Below are 22,961 nucleotides of genomic sequence, written 5' to 3'. Positions count from 1 at the left end.
TCTAGATGAAGTAAATTAATATGTATGAAATAGAATGTAAGAAAAGGTGAGGAAAGCGAAAGTAAAAATGGCGAATAACAATAATACAAGCAAACCAAAAGGACTTTACTATGAAGATGAGCGGATTGTTGTCAACGCCCATGGAATGAGGGCTGGCTTAATGTTTCCTGACTGCTATGTTGTAATAGATGATTGTAGAGATGGTGATGCGGTCCCACAAGATGTAGAAATGAAATCAGAACTTGATGTGGAAGTTCAATCGGATCCAGAGGACCTACACAGTCAATCAAACTTCTCAAATTTGAGTATACACAATGGTTTGTCGATTGATGACTGTGGATTACTATCTAGTGAAAACGAGGACGTCAAATTAGAAATAATAGACGAAGACCCTCAAATGTCGGTCACACCCTCTTCAACGACAGTAAAACTAGAAAATGTTGAGCTTTTATTACCACTTGAAGCGGTTTTGACAATAAAAATGGAAACTAATCAACATGATACTAATCACATCGCTCTAATTAATGTTGAAATGAATTCAGAAAGTTTTGTACCGGAAAACCGAGAAAGCGTGGTAGATGAGAATAACAATGGCATTGATTTGAATAATCTTGTTCATAAAAACACTCATCACACTTCTGCTGAAATTGATACTGTCCATACAGTAATTCATGAAGACGAATCTGTTAATGAAAGTGAAGATGATTGTATGCATACAGAGCCTAAAACACCTGGTAAAAATTGCAAAATCAATAATTGTGATAAAACTGATGGAGTTACTGAAAATGGGGACATTTCCAATGAGGCTGAAATTGATGATGATGATGATTTGAGAGCTTTCATTGATGTGGACACATTTGTTTTAGCAAACGAATGTCGTGTAGAGTTAAATGATTGTCTGCGTAATGAAAAGGACAAGACTGTTGATAATGGTAGTGATAATTCAATTTGTGTCGATAAAAACGAAGAAAATATGGAAAGTTTCGTTGAGGACGAAAACGATGAAAATTTACTATCGAACCGAACCATATCCAGGATTAAAAAACATTTTACATATTTAGAAAAAGGAGGAGATGAAATTTCTTTTCGGATTGTTTTGAAATCAAACTCGAGATTTTATTACAAAACTTGTGGCATTCAAAAAATCCATGAAAATCCACATGAATTGGATGAAATAATGTTTTTCGAAGAAACATCATCACAACCGAATATTCGTTTAATCACAGAATTATACGCCCTAACGCAAAAACAATCACAACAATATCTCATAAATAAATACCCAACAATATTATTCATTTCGCAGATTCAAGCCATAGATTGCATATTCTCATTATTTCTACTGTACGTTCGAACGAATGTTGATTGCCAAATAGTTGGGACAATACTCTGCAATAACAACAACAATCAAGCAAATGTTTTGAAAGAAGCATTGACCGAATTCAAAAAGATCAACAGTTTTTGGACACCCAAATATCTAGTGGTTGATCCAAACCGAGTCATCCTTAACACTGCTGAGGAAGTATTTCCGGGTACAAGAATGGTTATTATTCCATTTCATAATGAATACATGTTGTTTTTTTATAAGCATTGCACTTATAAGCATATCTAGGCTCACATATGGGGAAAGATTAAGCATATGGCAAGCATTAGTTGAGCCTACGAAAAAAATTTTTTTTCCTGATTTTGGCTTTTTTTGGCTGAAATTTTACGGATTTTCAGTATTTCCCTAAATTTATGCTTTAGATTTAAGCATCCCCTCAAGCATTTTTCAGCCTTATTAAGCTTTCGACCTAAGCATCTCTGAGCCTGTTTTCGGATTTTTGTATGCTTATAAAAAAAAAACATATATGTTTGCGTAACTCTTTCGGAAGACCATTCTGACAACAGGCAAGCAGACCTCAAAATTACAATATTGAAGACGGGTTCTTTTTTGCAACCCTTGCAATCCTAGTCTATTTTTTTTCACGTTGTCAAAAAATATCTAAAACATTTTCTTTGTTGTGTACTAAAATACCTCTTAACTCAAAACTTGTCATATGCCAAAAATCCGAAAATCTAGGGAAATACAAATAGGAATTGGAGAACATTAATGGGTAACGTCTTTTAAGCATCTGTTGTCTTCATATTTTGGACCGATATTCGTCGCCAATTTATTTTGTAATTACTTTGATTTTCAGACTCAGAACTGTTCTTTGATCCCGAAATGTGTGTTTACAATTGGGAAAAGCATCTCTCAAATCCATTGAACGGTCTAAGAGAGCATTCAGAGCAGTTACTTCATGACTTGAAAGCACTTCAAATGTGTTCAAAGAAAGGTCAATATCATGATCTGGTTCAAGAAATGAGGGATAAACATATCTATAATGACAGAAGTTTTGTTGAAGAATGGTTCTTCAACTCCAAGGTAAGCTCATCCAAACTGAGATTTATTTTCAAGTCAATTCACTTATAGCGTTTCCCAAGATTTCTAATGCAATTTTTGCACCTTTTGGTATTTTGCGACCCTGACATGAAGCCTTTCTATGAAGTATAACCCCGAAAAGCTAGAACAGAATCTCCTTGATTTGAAGCCATTTCCTGGATGGTCTTTTACACGAACACTAGTGGGTTGTATACAGCGCTGTATTTGAAGCATTTTGATGGCGTACGGATCAACCCAAGAGAGAGAGAGAGGGCTCCAATGATAATTTATTTCTAGCGGAGAGCCAATGGGAGGAAAGAGAATCTCACTAGTGGGTTAGTAAACAGTAACGTGATGGGTCGACCAAAATTTGAGCAAACTGGGGAAGAAAATTTCAAAAGTCAATCTTAATATTTTAAAATATATCTTTGTAAAAAATACGCAAACGAATAGATATTTGGGTAAATTTTATCTTTTTTGTTGAAAACTGGCAATTCTAACGTATAAAAGGCAAAGAAAGTGGTGAATTTAGAGGGAGGACTTTGCCGATCATCGGGGAAGAAAACAACTTTTTCTGAGCGTAAATAGCATTTATTTCCTTTTCAAACCAACAGTAAAAGCCATAAAAATGAGGCTATTTTTTCTGTAAAAATCCTTCAGCCAATCAAGGGAGGTGTGAAAAGGGCAAAAAGTAGTCATGGAAAATTTATATGTGATACTTATGATGACTTTATCTTTACTTTCAGAAATGGGTAGATTTCTTTATGCCAAAGAACTTAAAAAGTCTCCTCAGAGAAGATTGGATTGTTGAATGCAAAAAACTTTACGAGAGGACACTGGAGGAACACTCGAACGAATTGGACATCTTTGATCTACTGCTCCATATTACTGACATAATCCCAACGTACAGATTCCAAAGGTATTGATTCTTCTTGAATTGTCGGAGTACCAGTATGTTACTAATTCTTGATATGCGTAAGTCATTTTTCTAACGGAAACGCCCGAAAAAAGCCGGGATTTGAGTAAGATTTATAAAGCCCGAAGGGCTAGATGTCGGGTTTAAAGCCATCGTAGGCAAAAAAAATGAATATTGGGAAAAATATTGTTGCTATTGTTTTCGAAAACCCGCGAAGCCTCTGATTGGTCAGATTGAATTTCTATTGTAATGTCACGTGACCTAGGGGTAGGATTTCCTACCTAACCACGGCACACTTTTCAGTAGAAGTACGACATCTAGTCCTTCGGGCTTTATAAATTTATTGATTTGACTTCTAAAACATGGTTGTCAAAATCCGGCTGTTTTCGTAAGAAAGTATGACGTCGCCTGGACTTGAAGAATGACCTTTCTGTAACTGCTTAAATAAAGTGTATCGCAAGGTCACAAACTAATACAAGAAAATAATACTGATGTCATGATATTATGGTTGAACGAATTTCAAGAATTTTTGTTCATTTCTTAATTCAATTCCAGGAGAAAACCACCTTTTATCTAAATCATCTTCGTTTTTTAGATACTGTCTCAAAAACAGGGAATTATACATCAATGTACAAAACTCGTTCACGCGGAAGTCAATCCGTAAATTTGGTCTGCCTCTCTTTATGATATCGAACTGTGCAGCAATTCTGAGTAAATATAAAAACACATCAACACGCACAACTGTTGAAAATATTAGCCATCGGACTTATGAAGTTGTTGATGGTGAGGAGATGTTCACAATCCACCTTGGTAACCAGAGAGAATTCCCATCTTGCACATGCGCAGTATGGAAAACGTATTCTATACCCTGTAAACACATTTTCCGCGTCTTGAAGAAATATTCACTGGATTATGACTCTTTGAGCCCTATTTACAGGGCTAGCCCGTATTTCGATATTGATTTTTCATGTATGGAAAAGGTGAACAAAGATACGGCGAGATCGATGATCACATTCATTCCATCTAAAGAGGATATTTTGAAAAGCATAAGAAACCTTTGAATATTTTTTATCTTTCCCTTTTTTAACGTTTAGATATTTTTGAGGATTTCTTAGTGTACAACATTTTTTACCCTTTTTTGAATTTAGTTACCGTTTTTTAGATTTTTGAAAATATTTTTCATATTTTTTGAAACTATTTTTCATATTTTTCAAACTATTTTTCATATTTGTTGAGTTTCGCAGTTTTGTTTTGATTTTCATTTCATTCCATCCTTTCAAAATCCTTTCAAACCAATCAAACCTTGGCGGGGGAAATAATATGCATTTTGATCATTTCCTCCAGACCTTTATCCAATTTTAAGCGCGTAGAAGAATTCGCTTAGAATACAGGGTGTCTTGTAAGAAAGTCCTGTTTTAGAACATTACAAGTAGAAATTTTTGTGAGTGTAGATGTCTAGTTTCTCTCTTTAACGCAACACAATGGTCACAATGGAGAAATAACCTTATAAACATTATAATTAAAATATTAATCGTGTAATAAAATATTTTAAAACACCCTAATAAGAATTACTGTAGTTTTTTCTTCGCCTAAAATCGTAAGGTGAGGCATACACGCTTTTTTTTATAAGAATAGTGTTTTTCATTTTATCAAGGATATTCTTAACTTTTTGGCGAAAATCATCCGAAAATATTCTTATGGTACACTCATTTTGTTTTATAAGCATAACGTTTATAAGCATACTGAAGCTCAAATTTCCAGAAAAATTAAGCATATGCTAAGCATACCTTGAGGCTCAGCCAAAGAAAAATATATAGAAACATGTATAATGCATATCAAAACTGGTAGTACTGTATTATACAGAATCCAAATTAATCCCTATATACTATATAATATCAAAAAGCACCAAGTCAACAGAGAAAGTGTAGCAGTCTGTTTTTGAAACATGAACACAACACTATAAAGATTCGAAATCATATGGTAAACATTCGAAAACAACCCGGGGGGGCACTCGATCTGAAAACGACCATACGTTCGGCCCAAAATTTGGCTTCTACAACCGGACCCTTACAGTGCAGTGAATTTCCATGAAAAATGATACCCTTACAGTGCACTTTTTCAACATTTCTCGCCCGTAAGGGCGAAAACTTTTGCAATTTTCCAAGAAAATGTGGAATTTTTCCTCCAAAATTGACCAATTTTGTGCCAATTTTACCAAAAAGTTGGCCTTTTATCACAATTTCCTACTCTTAGGTGCCAAATAAACGGGCCCCCCCGCTTGTTAATTTTTCGATTTTTTTCCAACCCCCCCGGACCTTATTAGGACCCCCCCGTTTATTAATTTTTGAAAAAATACCCAGCTACAAAAAGGAAAATTCCTCGTTTTACTCTAAAAAGCCTAAATTTAGTCTATTTTGACCCTTTTTAGGGTTTTTAAAGGTCCATTTTCCAACCCCCCCGGTAATTAGGTCCCCCCGTTTATTTAATTTGAAAATTTTTTCCAACCCCCCCCCCCCATTTATTCGAACCCCCCCGTTTATTGGCACCTAAGAGTACCCTTACAGTGCAGTTCAGTGCAGTTTTGTAATTTCCTACCCTTACAGTGCACTAGCTGAACTATGAAAAACCTACCCTTAAGGGCCGAACGTCTGGTAGGTCATTTACCTTGAGTGCCCCCCCCCCCCCCCGGGAAAACAATAGAATGTCTTCATTTCTCTCAAGATTAAAGATAGGGGAAACTGCGCGAAATTTTTACCCCCCCCCCCCTTCATAATTTTTTTACCAAGCATAGGGTTAAGCATAGTCGAGGCTCAAAATTGAGCTTTACTTAAGCATAGTGAGCTTCAGCCGAAATTTACCGTATGCTTATAAAACAAAATGAGTGTATTCTTAGGTTAAGATTGAAATTGGCAATCTACAGGTTAAAATGCATTAAAAAAGGCATTCTTAGTATCAGTTGCTAAATTCCATGATGGTGATATTCTTCTTTAGGGAAGAAGCTTCTAGTCGTTGAAATTCAGAAAAGGCACGCAACCTCACCACTTCGATTCTTTTTATTTGGAGCTTGAATTTTTTGTATATGGGTCTGTTTTCAACGACTAGTTTACTAGTCTACTGTCTACGCTACTGTTTTAAACTAGTCATAGCTTTCACTAAATGCCCCCACATAAAGATCATGTCATGCACTTATAAAGCTTTAATGCTTTAAAGATTAAAACATTAAAAAATAATCAGGATTGATTGGTTGATTGATTGATTGATTGATTGATTGATTGAGGCATTTGCTTGAAAAAAAATTATATTCCATTAACAAAATACTTGAAGAATTCGCAGCTTGATAATTTTAATAAAATTTAAGGAAAAGCTGGAAAAGCTTCTCAAAAATATATTTTAAAGATTATGGTATTATTAGCTTACTCTTAGGTGCCAAATAAACGCCTCCCCCCCCCGCTTGTTCGATTTTTTTCCAACCCCCCCCCCCCCCCGGACCTTATTAGGACCCCCCCGGACCTTATTAGGACCCCCCCCCCCCCCCCGTTTATTAATTTTTGAAAAAAATTCCCAGCTACCAAAAGGAAAGTTCCTTGATTTACTCTAAAAAGCCTAAATCTAGTCTATTTTGACCCTTTTTAGGGTTTTTTAAGGTCCATTTTCCAACCCCCCCGGTAATTAGGTCCCCCCGTTTATTTAACTTGAAAAATTTTTCCAACCCCCCGTTTATTTGGCACCTAAGAGTACAGGTTTTCACATCTCCTGTTTGTTTTTTTCTCCTAGTTTCTTTCTTACAACAATATATATCGTGATTATTATTGACTAAGTAGACCTTTTCTCATAATGCCACAGACATCTTAGATTGTAGGTAAAATATATAGTGGTGAATAAATCAACAAAGTAACCAATCAGAAATAGCTTGTTTTTTTCATTGGCTGCTATATTTCAACAATGATTTATTGCAACTTTGCCTAATAAACAATAGTCAAGAGGTTGCTGCGTATGAAATTTATCAAAAAGTTCTGCGCCATCTTAAATAGGGTGAAATAGAAACCAATCCTAGTTAAGGCCCGGCCTCCACTTGTGTATGCTGTGATTGCACTTCTCAAACAAAATCTTCTATTTTATTGGTCAAAAGAAAAATAAAGGAATGCCATTGTGGTCCATTCAGACGTACAGTCGAGAAAAGTTGAAATGCGCCTAAATTTTTTTTCAAGTGCACAGTATTTTCATGATGCAATCTTTTCTCCAAGCAGCCCATACAATGAAGAGACGTGCCTTCAGGAAGCTAGACTTTTTGAGTTTATAGCTATATATACTTTCACTTTATGGTGTTTCTGTATGACTGTCAGTTAGTCCATAGACACATGAATTACCTTGATATATCAGAATTCGGCTTGAAATGCGCCATTCCAAAACGAAAACTGCATTTCAAGCTGGTGCTCTGCATTTCCAATTCGCCCATTCGATTTTGTCCAATATATGACGCCATACAGTTCATCCAACATCAGAAAAAAGGCATGTTAGATGAAATGTTGGATCGGTTTGCTCCGGCAAACACACATTTTTGAGTATAAAAATAATATTTTAGACAAAATGTGAGAAAATCAAAAACTGATTAAGGGCTCTGACCATAGTGAATTTTGATATTTTTATGTACAAAATATAAATTTCTGCCTGATGCAGCTAACAAAACTTTGACATACATTTTCTGTTAGACCAACTATCCTTGAGTCTGAAAATTTAAGAATCGCAATGAAAAAATTTGACGAAGAAGAAATAATGAAGAGTTTTGCGACAAGGAGTATTTCAACTTTGCAGAGATTATTTATGGCAAAGAAGAAATATTTTGAAAAAACTGTTGTGGTAGATGGTGTATCTTTTACCGAACTAAAAATATATTTTCGGAAAATCTTTCTAAAAGCTTTACTTGTCTCAAAAAAGTGCTTTTTGACCAATTTTGCATCCCAATTGTTCATAGAAAAACATCTATTACTTTTGATGCATCAATTTAAAAAAATTTCCCGAAAAATTTAAAACAATTCTTTGCGGACAGTTTGAAAAAATTTCGATTAAAAAAAGGTTAATTACTCATAAAAACCTTCGATCGGCCAAAATATTAAGAATAAGTTGAACACATTTTAAGACTTCGCAATTTCTAAAACACCAAATTTCTAACGGAAACGCACAAAATACTTACAAAACGGTGAAAATAAGACATTAAAAACATTTTTAGATATAAAGGATTAAGAACATCTGAAGGCTTAAAAAATGTTGGATGTTCTTATAAAAAGACGTGTAGGTAAAGTACATTTTCACATTGGTAACAAAAGTAACAGATCAGGTGGTGGAGTGACGGGCTTTGTAAGGTGTCAATATTTTCCTGACAGTTTTGTTTTTCCAACTAACAGTTTATACTATTCTCTCATCTTTTCGATTTGAAAAAAGTACTAATTTTGAAAAGATATGATGCAGGATTGTGAATAAGCTGTAAGAAGACTTAAAATATTTCACTCGCCTTTGCCATGTTTTTCTTGAAACTCTTTAACGTAAGCACATTCAGTTTTATTGTACTGAAAATCAAAAACCGTTTGTTCCTCAAAAAGCGAAAGAAATCCAAAGCCTTCTTCATTAAGGATCAGATCTCGATACTTGTCAAAAAAGTGTCGTAATAAAAGCCATAATCTTTTTCTAGCGATCAATACTTGTTTATGGCGACTCAACACTGAAAACTCTAAGCATGTTTGGAGGCTATGGAAACCACAAGACAAGGAATTAACCAACAGCGTATCATTACTTTCATCGAAACCCATTTCTTCAGAGAATAAAAGATAATTAAGAGCAACAATTTTGCTTCCCTTTTTGTTCAGTCGTGCTGCTCTGACTCTTATAAAATCCTTGATTTTCTTGGTCAGCCAATCGACTTGGTATTCACGACATAAGGGTGCCAGAATGGTAATATCAGGAAAATCTGAAAGATGAAAAATGAGGTAGTCTAGGGACAGTTTTCATAAACTAGGTTACAAGAGGGGGGCTACAAGGGGCTGGGGGCTAAGAACGGTCAACAATCTCCAATCACAATATTATCCCAAAATGAGGTTTCTAGCACCAAAGGACTATAGAGATAGGCAGGATAAAGGTTTATACTATGAAAAAGCAAGGTGCTATTTAAAAAAAGTCATTCTGAAGGTAATAGCATATTCTTACCTATAATATTTCCAATATCTTGAGGTGTCTGTAAATGATGCAGGAAGAATAAGATTTCAGAATGTTTCTTTCCAGGAAGCTCAACTCTTTTACTTTGGCCCTCTTTGAAAGACACAGAGTTCAACATTGCTTTAAAAACGGGCGAATTTGTTGTTAAGAGGTACGAATTGACGTAGATTTCTTTGTTCTCCACGATCAAAGTGACGGAATCTGTCAAGTCCTTGTCGTAAGGGATAAATCTTCTCGCAGCAGTCTCTTCAAAAGAATTCCACGATGTGTTTATAGCTGGAGAGACAACGTAACTTTTCTTGGGTGCTACATTCAAAGATCGATTCTCAAAAACTATAAAATCGAAAAAGTTGAAGATGATTTGTATTTCCAACAGTTCATGGTTGAAATGAGAAGAATCGGAGAATTGATCATTTATAGTGTTTTTCAAAATCTCGAATCTCAAATCTCGATGTAACCTGTTAAAGCTGGGTGACTTGATAAGATTGAAATTGCGAAGGGGTACATTTCGGACCATAATTTTTTGTACAAAACAATGCAATCCAAATTCATGAGCGATTCCCAAATGCGCAAGCAAGGAGTCAGTAAGATGTATTGAGACCGATGGTGCACGGATGAGTGGCAGAAACTCTTCATTTTCAATATGATCACGCAGGCCCTTCATTTTTAACATCTTGGTGACCGATAGAACATCTCTCAGGTTTTCAACTAAAAAAGAAACAAGAAGCCCAAGGGCATGAAGGCCCAGCATTAAAAGTTTTGTTTCTAAATAAGAGTGATAAAGTTTGCTTACTCATCAATTTTAATTTACAAGCTTTTTTATATTGAATTGGCACGAATGTGGAGCAAGATTGGTCAGAAAGAGGAAGAGAAAAACATTTTTTTGCTTATATTAGCACGATATAACAAACTGATATGAAACATGTGTCTGACATGAAACGGCAACACTTATTTATGTAAAAATAAAACTTTTGAAAAATCTTTAACAAACATGATTGTGTTAAAGCTCTAAAGGGAGCAAAAACAAATTGAAAAAGTAAAATTAAAAAGAAACCAGCATTGAAAAAATTTTCCTGCAACCACAGCGGCTGCAGCCTCAGCAGCACTCAAAAATGCAAAAATTTTATATAAAAATGTCCATAAAAACTGAACAATTAGGAGTTATTGGCTGAAATTTTGTACAGTGACTCACTTTCAGATGCAGATCATAATTCAGTAAGTTTTTTTCCCAAAATGAGGCTATTTCAAGATGGTGTCTGACAGGGTGGCGCCGATAAGCCCTTTTGACTGTTTTGGACTGAAATGGCTTAATTTTCATAGATAAATGTATCTAAAATGTCCTTATTGTCTATTTCTTTAATTAGTAGGGGGAAATTTGTTCGTTTTTTTGAGGTCGCTCGATTTTTTTAGTCAAAGCACTTGTTATACATTTTTGGAAAGCTAAGGGGTAGGGGAATCAAAATAACTTGGGTGCCAATTTTGTTTCGGTTTGTGATTTTCGGACAAATACGACGGTCTCGGGCAAAAATCATAGGGTGAAAAATTAATGAAAATTTCATCTTGAGAAAACGGAGAGCTGTTATATATTTTTGGAAAGCTCTCAAAAAATTAAGATCAGTGATATATTGCGAGTATAGGTGATTTCAGTACCTAACTCGAGATATTGAGCTTCCAAAAGCGCAAAAACTGGACAAAACAGCTGTTTCTGGCTGAAAAACACTGAAAAACACTGTTTTTAAGGATTAATAAAGGATTTTACAAATTTCCCCCTACTAAATCATTATATGCTGAAATTGTGTACAAAATTTGAGCTTTTTAGTTCAATTTTAACAGGAGAAACAGGCAAAAAAACTTGCAAAATCAGACAAAACCGCGATACAAGTTGCAACATGGAGAATGCTCAAAATGCCTTGCGACAACTTTTTGTTTTGATTTCAATTTGTATTTTAAGGACCTGACCGGTCATTCATTTGAGTGCTATGCATGTTAGCCTCCACTGATGCAAGTTACCCGACTTCACGGTATATATATTGTACAAAAAATTTACAGTGGGAAATTTGAATTTATCGCTGTCCTCACTTACTAAAATAAAAACCCTATTTTGGAACTTGCGTTTTCTCACAAAGAGTGTGACCGTTGAAAGAATTTGTTTTGTTTTCAACTTTGTTGAACGGAATTTTTGTCGAATTTGTCAAACATTTCTTGTTGTCAAACTTTGTTGAACAGAGTTTTGGTCGAATTTGTCAAACATTCTTGTTGTCAAAGTTTAAGTGGAACTTAATCGAATACTCACAATTTTAGTGCAGCAACCTTTGAAAATTTTGATTAATTATTTCGTCTGTCTGGTATATACTGAAACTAAAATAACTGAGCATGATCGAGACTCCTTTAGAAAAGCTCATTTCAAATATAAAATTTCACCATAATTTTATGCAGAAAAAGTATCAAAATGTCCAACAATACAAATAGACCTTTTTTCAAAGAGGACGTCCTGTTGAATAATTATGTAGTCCAGCCATAAAAACAATGATAGAGCCATGCATAATTACTGTATCATGCATATTGTAATAATTATGTTTGGTTTTATCATTGTTTTTCTGCTGGACTACATAATTATTCAACAGGGTGGCCTCTTTGAAAAAAGGTCTATAGAGGCTAGTCTAGTCAACATCTTGCTGTTTGAATAAATTTTCTTGTCGAAGATAAAAGCCTGAACACAAATTTTTTTTTCGCACACGTTATAAGTTATAATTATATTATTGTGATAAAATGTCTTATTCCTATTAATCATCAAGGAGATAGCAAGAGAGTAATAAACATTACATAAGAGAACATACCTGTAATAATCTGGTTGGTGTTTGAACCTTCATTTTGAACAATGGCTGCGTTTAGACCAACTGGCATTTGTAATTTGGCATTTGCTCATGAGGGATTCGATTTTAATAGCTTTTCCATTATTGTATTTTCATTGTATGTCATGGCATTTAAGAAATCGTCTTTTTAGAGTCATTACTGAAAAGGTGATTCCCTCAAGTTCAACTTTGACAGATCAAACAATGAAAAGCATGGAATTTCTCAAAAACTGCAGTCATTAAGATTAAGACTGAAACTTTTTGCCGTAGGGCTAGGCTATGGCAAATCTTGCAAATTTTACAATCTATAGAAAGAACTGAATAAAAAACGTGCAAATACTTTAAAAAATCAAAAATGTCATTTTTTCTCTTTGTTTTGGCTCCTTTGTTTGATTTGAAATGCCAGAAAAGGGGATTCCTTTGCTCAAAATGGCATTTCAAATGCCAACGAAATGCCAACACGCTGGCATCATTAGGCATTTGACAAACCGAACAATTTCGCGGAACAATAGAATTCAAAAGAATACTTCAAGCAATTACAAATGCCAGGCTGGTCTAAACGCAGCCAATAATGAGAAAACACCGATGAAAACCCTCAAGCAAAATCAGTGTAAAAAATGCAACTTTCAAAATAGTCTTTTAAAGCTTTTAGGTCAATAAGTATGAGCATCCACTTCTGTGGGTGCAAGTCAGAGCTACACTTAACTAATTGAAAAACATTTGAAACAGTAAACTTTCCTTTATAAGTCTCAAGATCCATAAAAACATTGACCGACAACCAAAACGTGATTCTCAAGCCGGCGGGTTCAAAATGCATAAAACATAATGCATATTACATAATGCATAATGCATAATATTTGAAAAATGTCAATTTTAGAGGCTATAATAAGGAGAATTAGAAAGAAAATACTTTCAACAAAACAAATATACCGTTTTCTACCAGAAAATAAAGGGTAGAAAGCTGTAAATTTGAATTTTGGTTGATGAAGAAAATCAATAATCCACTGAAAATGCTTGTCGCCATTTTGATTTTCATAGTTGTATTTTACAGAACGTACCTTAAAGGAAGAAATTTTGGCGGGAATTTAATTTGGCGGACGGCCAAAAAAGTTTTTTCAGAGGGAATTTAATTTGGCGGATGGACGAAAAAACTAAATTTGGCGGGAATTTAATTTGGCGGTCGCTTAAAAATTTAACCTTAAGATGGCGTCAAAATAGCAAAAACACCGAAAAAGAGATCATATTTTCAAAATGTTTAATTTGGCGGGAATTTAATTTGGCGGATGGCGGAAAAAAGAAATTTTGGCGGGAACTTAATTTGGCGGATTTCAGTCAAATCCGCCAAATCCGCCAAATTTTCTTTCCGCCAAAATTTCTTCCTTTAAGGTAGTATAGTGTAGAAAAAACACGAAAGTATCTCCTCCGTATATTACTTTTCTAACTCGAAAACGTAAATTTATAGCAAGATCTTTATTCTGGGTTTTCTCAGAGATCTTTTCGAACAATTGCTAATAAATTTCAACGGGGTTTCCATCTTACAAAGCATTAACCATGTGAATGCTTTTTGTTAGATAAGCCATAATATCCCGCCAATATAAATTAAAGAGCTTCATTCGAAAGCTAGATCAAAGAAAATAGACTCCGAATCTTTTTACATTCGAATGTTTACAGTGTTTTTTGAGAAAGAAGAAGGGGGAAACCCTTTGTTGTTATGATTCGAATGTTTTCTCTTACTTTCGTTCGGATTGGAAAAGTAAATATCATGTCTGGGGAAATCCCTGGAATATTTACTTAAGAAACTCTATCCTAAAAAGGTTTTCGCGGTTTTAGCCTCTACAAAGGAGAGTTTTAGAAAATATAAAATCGTTCTGTAAATTACACAATACTATTATGCATTATGCAATATGCATTATGTTTTATGCATTTTGTACCTGCCGATTCTCAAGCGCCATCTTGGATTCCGTTCGGAGGAAATAAACCCACGGCCGCAGTAGAATCGATATTGTTTACAGCACGCAGCCTAAGACGACCCGAGCAAATCGATTAAATTTTATGCGAATGCCCCCGATTGAATCGCACCAAAAGAGCAACCATGGCACGGACAGGAGTGAGAGAGGACATAAAAACAGAACACGGCACGGACTGCGGACAGACAGGACAGGACAGACACACGGAAAGTTCCTCTTGAAAGGCCCCTTCGCTAGCGCTGGGCCAAATATAATAGAACTGTAACTGTAAGTAAGAATAAAACAAAATGATAAACAATAGACGATATCGGCTTACTCTTAGGTGCCAAATAAACGCCCCCCCCCCGTTTTGATCCAAAAAGTCTGACTTTAGCCTATTTTTACCTTATTTTTGGGTTTTCAAAAGTACAATTTCCAACCTCCCCCCGGCTATTAGGTCCCTCCCGTTTATTAAAATTTCGAAAATCTTCCAACCCCCCCCCCCGTTTATTTGGCACCTAAGAGTAACGTGAAAACTCAGATTTGACCTCCGAGAATTGTCCACAATGCTTTGCGCGGAAAAAAGTTCAAGGTGAAATTTTTCCGCACAAAGCATTGTGGGGAATTATCGGAGGTCAAATCTGAGTTTTCACGTTTAGCCGATATCGTCTATTACGTCATAGCCAGTGAGGTTTCAAATGTATCGAGTAAATGATATTAGGATCAATTATTGAAGACATTGATAATTGTTCATATTGACATTCTTGTGTTGTCCTATTTGGCGTGATGCTTGATTTGGGATATTTTCGGCTATTTCAACGTGATAAATAAGTTTTTGCAATTTCCATGATCGTAGCCTCCTCTTCAATGTACATTCTCATGAATATTAACATTTTATATTATCTGGGAAATCAAGACTACTTGATGCGCTAATCCATCTTGTCAGCAGGGTAGTACACCTCTCTCCAGACAGGGTGTGACTGCACACATTCGATTCATAAAAATGTAGCAAACTAAATATTCGAAAAATGTAAGACTTACATACTTGCGTCTCATCCCAAAATCGCAAGTCATAAAACGATAAGCAACGAACCAAACATTCAGTAGAAACGTCAATATTCATTTTACCATCCCTTAATTGAATATCTTCACCATTCGATAACATCTTAACAAAACCAGATGGCAGATAGACCTCATTTTCCTTTGTTATAATTATCAAATCGCAATCATTGTCATCAAAATCAAATGGCACTAATTTTTCTTTTCTCTCGTCGATTTTAATAATTTTGCTTGCAATAGATTTCATCTCAGCTGATGTCTTCTGTTTTCTTTTATTAGCCATTTTACTTCTCTTACACCATGAACATATAAACGACTGGACATCTATCTGTTATTGTCTCTTTGAAGCGAGCTTCGTTGCCGCCTGTATTTCAAAATTGATATGAAAAATCCGACAATATTCCGTCATAATTTTATATTTCTTTGAATTATTTAGGTAAAAGGATTAATAGAGCTTGAACATTAGTCCCAATTCACAAAAAAAATTATTCTCGGATTTTTTCACAAGTTTGCAATATATCTTATCAACACTTTCACCTCTGAAATGCAGAATTTCAACTGCGTGTATACTTTTGAATCACTTTTGTCACTCCAATAATTTTTTTGATGACTTGAAAAAAATAGCTTGCCAAAGTTGAGAGCCTCTGTCATAAGAATATCAAATTTGAATGTGACACTCTCTAAAATTATTCGACACTTTTAAGTCAAAATTTAGAAATATTAGTCGGAGTTTTGACAAGCTGACGATGATTTTGCCTCTGTTATATTTCTTATGATATAGATAAGAGACTTGAAAAGAGTTGAACAACAGAGACTTTTGTCGAAATTTTGACGTTGTTAGCAAGGTATTCCCAAGAGGTATATTATCAAAATTTATTGTTTCATTTTATGTTTTTAACGAGGCGGCAACGAAGCTAGCTGTGTTATCTTAAAAAATACAAAGGAGATGGATGTCCAGTCGTTTATATGTTCATGCTTACACTGAAAACAGAGAAAAAATTTGGTCGTATATTATAATTGGAAAATATAGTCTTGAAAACTAGCTCCTTAGTTTCTTAACACTCTAAGACGCGTAACCTCGTAACCTCGGGAAGATTTCAAATGAACAAACTAAAGATTGTAAGTGTAAAGATACTGTAATCACGGAGCGTAAGAGTTTAAAAAAATTAATTTAGAATTAAAATTCTACCAACATGTAAAACTAACTAGAGACCTCCGATCTTAGATGCAGGTGTAAAAAGCAACAAAAGAATCATTCTATATGGCATTCGCTTAATTTCATAATTCCTAATGAAAAAAATAAAAACTGGTGGCGGCTTAATTTTAGCAAAAATTATATAGTATGTTTTATGAAAATTTAACTACTAAAATTTACAAAGCCTTCTTATGATAAGATAAAGAAATCTTATAAGACTTACGAGATTATACAAACATTTTATAGAAAATGAAAATTGGAAGTTCTAATAAGTGGTCGGTCACATTTATACTATATAATTCGATTAGAAAATTTCGATTTTTTTTGGAAACGTAATTATTTCTTGGTAAGGCAAACATAATCCAAAAAGGGATGCGCTCTTAAAAATCAAGTCTTCATATAAGGAATGTACAAAAAAGAAAAGTCTAGTTTATCTCAGCAAATCGTAGTCTAGTTTAGGTCTTTATTTTCAAGTCACGTTATTGCTCAAAAATAGGAAAATAAATTCTAATCTCTATTTCTAAAAAAAGTCATATTGCTACCTAGCTCGAAAAGAAGGACTAGAATTAGAATGGATGTATTATTCATATCTATCTCCATAGTTTTGCGCAAAGAATGCATTTTCATAGCTCTTGGCTATTGTTCTGAGACAAGGTACATTCTGTACAATGCATTTGGGTACTACTTGAGACAAAGATTAACTTTTATTTTTAACAGCATATGAGATGTCTGCTATTCCAGTCTTTATTTAAGAGTTCAGTAATTTAAACTATTCGTTCTCTTTTGTTTACATGAGGCCACTAGGTACACCACTACCACTACCACCTTGCATGCTGTGTTCTTTATTCAGTCTATTGGTGTATGTCTGTGATACCAGGTTCCATGCTTCCATGTAGCGGTCCATACACATCGCAAGACATTTCTATAAAAATGATTTAAAAATATTTTGTTGTCATGTGTATCATATGCATATGAAATTAGATATTTTGTTACATAATTTTCGTTTCAACAAAGGAAAAAAATCAAAGTATTTAAAACGATGAATAAATTTGCAGTCACAAGATGGAAGGCATGCCGTCACCCGTTCAGCAAAGTAAACATTGCTTATTTGTTCAAAGAATATGTTACTAGGTTAGATAATAGATTTTTTTAAAGAACGATCGCAAAGTGAAGCAGTTAGAGTAACTCCGGGGGGGGACTACCCTTGCCGACCGACGGGGTTGCTCCACTGAGGTTCGAAAAATGGACCCTAGGAACTCGTTTTCCAAAGATTCTGCCGAAATTTACGAAAAAAGTGACCCTGAATGGGACTGAAATTTCAAAATTTTCCCCAGATTTTCCAAAAAAGGCACCCTGTTGTGCGCAGATTTGTAATACTTGCGCAGATTTGTAATACCTGCGCAGATTTGTAATATTTTCTGCGCAGATTTGTAATAAATTTTGCGCAAATTTGTAATACTTGAGCTGCGCAGAATTGTAATACTTCTCTGCACAGATTTGTAATTTGGAATTGATATTTTCATTGGTAACCAAATTCTATTCTGCGAACAAAATGCATTAAAAAAGACTTAGAAAATAATACCCAAATAAAGTTGTGATTATTGAGCACATCGAATAAATAATCAATTAATATTTCTTTTCTAAGCAGTGCTTTTATGAGAAACTTATCTGGTAATATAAAAAATTTTTATGAGAATAGCGCGGACATATTTTTTTATAAGAGCTGCTTTTATAAGAAACTAATCAATAACTCGTAAAATAAAAATTATTTCTTGTCGGTAATTGTTTATTTCGAAGTGAACAAGGTACAAAGAATAACATGAACAAATTTATTTTTTATAACCACTGCTTTTATAAGAAACTAACCAATAACTCGTAAAATAAAAATTATTTCTTGTCGGTAATTGTTTATTTCGAAGTGAACAAGGTACAAAGAATAACATGAACAAATTTATTTTTTATAAGCACTGCTTTTATGAGAAACTAACCAATAACTCGTAAAATAAAAATTATTTCTTGTCGGTAACTGTTTATTTCAAAGTAAACAAGGTGCGAAGAATAACATGAACATGTACATTTTTTATAAGAACTGCTTCTATAAGAAACTAATCAATAACTCGTAAAATTAAAAATTATTTCTTGTCGGTAATTGTTTATTTCGAAGTAAACAAGGTACGAAGAATAACATGAACATATTTATTTTTATAAGCAATTTGTTATTAAAAAACAATTAATGATATAAAAATATTTTTGTCAACATTTTATCATTTCAAGAGGTAGTACCAAAATTGATGAACAATTTGTAAAATGATATGATAAGAAAATATTGATTTGCTCTAAAACCACCTTCTACCTAGCTAGGAAACCTGTCCCCTCTGACTGGATTTCTTTTATAACCTTTCATAGCACCTGCATTACATTCCAGCATGATATCTCAAGTGAAATTATTTTGAGTTAACTTTCTTTCAAAAAGAGTTTGATGGTTGAAGCTTCGGTATGTTTTTTATTGTTGTTAGATAGAAAAAATACATAAAGATGAAAATAAATGATTGGAACAATTTCCATTAGATTAAAATATATTGATTCGTTTCTTATAAAGTTGATGTTTATAGGAAAAATGAAAATATTGAAATTGTATTCAAAATCCCATGTTTGTATTGAAAGAACCAACTGCCAAAAGCCAATTTTCATTACATTAAAATATATTGATGCGTTTCTTATAAAGTTGATGCTTATAAGAAAAATGAATATGCTTAAAATTATTCCCAATCCATGTTTGTATTGAAAGAACCAACTGCCAAAAGCCAATTTCCATTAGATTGAAAGATATTGATTCGTTTCTTATAAAGTTGATGCTTATAAGAAAAATGAAAATTCTTAAAATTATTCCCAATCCCATGTTTGTATTGAAAGAACCAACTGTCAAAAGCCAATTTTCATTAGATTAAAATATATTGATTCGTTTCTCATAAAGTTGATGCTTATAAGAAAAATGAAAATATTGAAATTGTTCAAAATCCCATGTTTGTATTGAAAGAACCAACTGCCAAAAGCCAATTTTCATTACATTAAAATATATTGATTCGTTTCTTATAAAGTTAATGTTCATACTAAAGATATACAAACCTTTGTGTGATTTTCTGATTATTTTCTAAGTCTTTTTTTCGAAACTTTTCTTCGTGGGAAACATATGCCCTCAAAGTAAAAATCTAAATTCCAAATTACAAATCTGCGCAGAGAAGTATTACATTTCTGCGCAGCTCAAGTATTACAAATTTGCGCAAAGTTTATTACAAATCTGCGCAGGTATTACAAATCTGCGCAGAAAGTATTACACATCTGCGCAGGTATTACAAATCTGCGCAAGTATTACAAATCTGCGCACAACACACCCTACGATGGACTGATTTTTCTATTTTGGTGTTTTTGCGATCCTACCTGGGACTCAAGCGTAGAGAGCGGAATAATTGGTTAACGGAGCTGAAATTTGGCACACAACCTTCCTTAAGTTAAAACTTAAGACATTTTTAGTATTACATCGTTTTTTATTGATTTTCAAAATCCCGTTCTCTTAGTTCCAAGTTTACAATAATATTGAGTTTACAATTGTTTCTTCTCTAATCCCAAATGCCCAACAACAAGGGTTTATAGTTAGGCTTTTCAAAATCCGTGTACCCACCATTGTACTCAGTCACTAATACCAAATACTTCACTATCACCTTAGGTTTACAACTGAGCCTTCTCTTCCTCATCTCCCTGGGTTTACAAATTCTCTAAGTTAACAACACAACCCAAGCTCCCATCACGTGGGCTTTATAATTGAGCTTAATCCGGAGTACCCTATGACTCATAGTTCTAACTTTACAATCAAAGGCCCTCCTTTATTCTGAGTACCCATCATCCTAAATTAACAATTGAGCCTTCTCTATTCTCAAGTGTCCCTGTTTATAAAAAAGTGTTTACAATTGGACCTTCCACTTTAACACCTATACTTAAGTTGAGCCCAATGCTTTAGCACGTTACAGTGATCAATGAAAATTATGTTAAATTCACTTTACCTGTTCTGAATTATCCAAGTTGGCTCCAGGTTTTGTGATGCACTTTTTGAAACACTTGTCAGACATTTTCTAAAAATAAAATGATAACAATAAATAATAAGAAGATAGTTTGTAAAATGAAAACATTGTGAGAAAATTTTGATCATTGTGAAACGAACCAGCCAATTTTTAATCAGACTGGGCTGTTTTTAATTTTTCTGGCTTAAATGTTCTCCTAATGTTTTTAATACGCTCAGCTTCTTTACCTAAAAACTCAAAATAGGTTTGAAATCTGTTAAGTTCAGTACTGTTTTAGTAATTTCTGAAATCTGAGTGTCAGATTGTTCTTTATTTGTTCTTAGGTTTGGTCAAATATCAGCCTCGTGTTCTTATAAAATCATTCTTATTAAAAAGCGTGTAAAAGAATACACCTATCGAGCCTTAGTGACCTGGTCAGCTTTTGAGGAGACTCGTAATAAATACCACACCGAAAAAGTTGCAAAAATGAAAGAAAAAAGAAAAGGACAGAAGGGAGGTAATTATAAGGATGACTCCCCTGGATTCAAGCCAAGAGAATATCCATAAGAGCAAAGTAACACCCCTCCAAAGCATATCTCAACCCTTGTGAAAAAAAAACATTTAACTGGGTGCAATACTTACAGATAGAAGTTCTTGAGCATTAGCAACAGCTATTTGTTGTTTGACTGCTTCCATCATTTGTGAGGAAGAGGGTTGACCACCACTTGATCCATACCTTGATGATGATTCAAAACCCGATGAAGAAGATAGCGAATCCAATGAGGATGAACCGAAACTGCTGTAATCAGACATGTTTTCAATTTTTTTATTTTATTTTTTTTACCTGGATTAGAACAGATTAGAAACGATGATTGATAAACAAGATGAATGCTGATTGATGGAGCTACCATATTATAAATCTGATGTAATGTAGTCATGCATGAAACACTGGCCGTATAGGGACCATTTTAATACTCTTCTGTGCTTAATTGTAGGGGGATTAACTTTGCAACTTTTAGGAAAAAATCGCCCAATAGCATTATATGATGACCCCCCCCCCCCCTTTCATTTTATGAAATACGATGAAATATTCTTAAAAAAGTGCCAAAACTTTCATTTTCCAAGGGGTTTTTAAGGAAATCACCCCTAGATCAATTAGTTAACCCCCCCCCACATTTTATGGATTTTCTCCCAGAGTACCAACACCCTACAATTAAGCACAGAGTAGACGACGCCCTTGTATTTTACCAACCGATACGAGCTTCACGTAAAATAAATAGCATAATTGATGATGATTGGTTTAAATATTTACCAAAAAACCACCTGAAAAATTAGGACCCAACTGTTTCTTTCTCATGAAAATATAAAAATTCCAGGTCAAACTTAAAGAAACTTGAGTAGTGTGGTCTGTTAGCACAAAAATGAAATTTGGCTCAGATTAGCCTTAAGTTGGGTGTTGTAAAAATTTAGCGACACTAATTTTAGCGTTTTAGCAAGTTTTCCCTATTTCGCTAAAATAAATCTCGCTAAAACACGCCGAATCGCTGATCGCTAAAATTTATCCGCACAAAATTTCTGGTTATATTGCCTTGATACATTTTTATCAATAGGAAGGGTTTCAGTGCAAAGAAATGCTAGAAAACAAATTCAATTAATAATGTAATACGAGTATTCGCTAAAATTTATCCACGCAAAATTTTTGGAAATCGTGAGTCGCTAAAATAAATCCAAAAAAAATCAAGATTTTCCTGACTCACTAATATACCCTAAAATTAGTCTCGCTAAAATTTCTACGATTAATGTAGACTATACTCTACTTCTTGATGATTTTGAGTCCAGTGAAGTAGACATAGTGTTAGCCTGGGTTTAGGTCCCAGGCAAAAATAAGGTCCCCCTGAGATTTAAGATCCCCCAATGATTCATGAAATTTTTGGTAGCCCAGGGCTTTCGACCCTAGACCCTCGACACTTTTAAAAGTTTTGTTCCACAAATAAGTAAGGGTTATTCAATGTAAAATGTGTTGCAGTTCGAAGCTAATTTTATATAAAAATGTTGTGCCTTTATTTACTATTTTGACCTTGTTAATTTTGTTTGAATAGGTTTGTTCTATCATTATTTTGAAACGAAAAAAACGAAAGTGGTCTCTTCTACTGATCGCTTCTCAGCGCTCATTTGCAGCTGTTTATCAAATTTCTACCAATGAGGTTGTCGCATTTCAAACAACCCTTCTTTTTGGCACCGGTGGCCTCTCAGTGCCTTGCACGGCGGGCGGCTGTAAAATCCCACCCTTCATATATTTGTTTAATCTGTGATCCGTGACTTAGGTTTTT

General features: G+C 34.2%; 2 protein-coding genes across 2 annotated transcripts; both read right to left on the bottom strand.

Moving 5' to 3' along the window:
* Positions 1–8,441: 8,441 nt before the first annotated feature.
* Positions 8,442–15,674, bottom strand: LOC136814841 (uncharacterized). The gene is made up of 3 exons (XM_067071269.1): positions 15,364–15,674; positions 9,516–10,232; positions 8,442–9,279 (listed from the first exon to the last, which is right to left on the bottom strand). Exons 1-3 carry the CDS (start codon positions 15,662–15,664, stop codon positions 8,819–8,821), a joined length of 1,479 nt encoding a protein of 492 aa, XP_066927370.1. The 5' UTR covers positions 15,665–15,674; the 3' UTR covers positions 8,442–8,818.
* A 1,345-nt stretch (positions 15,675–17,019) lies between these two features.
* On the bottom strand, positions 17,020–21,472 carry LOC136814840 (mitochondrial import inner membrane translocase subunit Tim13-like). Its single transcript, XM_067071268.1, has 3 exons — positions 21,274–21,472; positions 20,635–20,703; positions 17,020–17,498 (listed from the first exon to the last, which is right to left on the bottom strand). Exons 1-3 carry the CDS (start codon positions 21,442–21,444, stop codon positions 17,364–17,366), a joined length of 375 nt encoding a protein of 124 aa, XP_066927369.1. The 5' UTR covers positions 21,445–21,472; the 3' UTR covers positions 17,020–17,363.
* Positions 21,473–22,961: the final 1,489 nt, after the last annotated feature.

This window comes from Clytia hemisphaerica, unplaced genomic scaffold (assembly GCF_902728285.1).
Source record: "Clytia hemisphaerica strain Z4C2 unplaced genomic scaffold, Clytia hemisphaerica genome assembly, whole genome shotgun sequence".
NCBI lineage: Eukaryota > Metazoa > Cnidaria > Hydrozoa > Leptothecata > Clytiidae > Clytia > Clytia hemisphaerica.
Note: the sequence above shows the minus strand (reverse complement) of the source record. Positions and strands in the feature narration are given on the sequence as shown.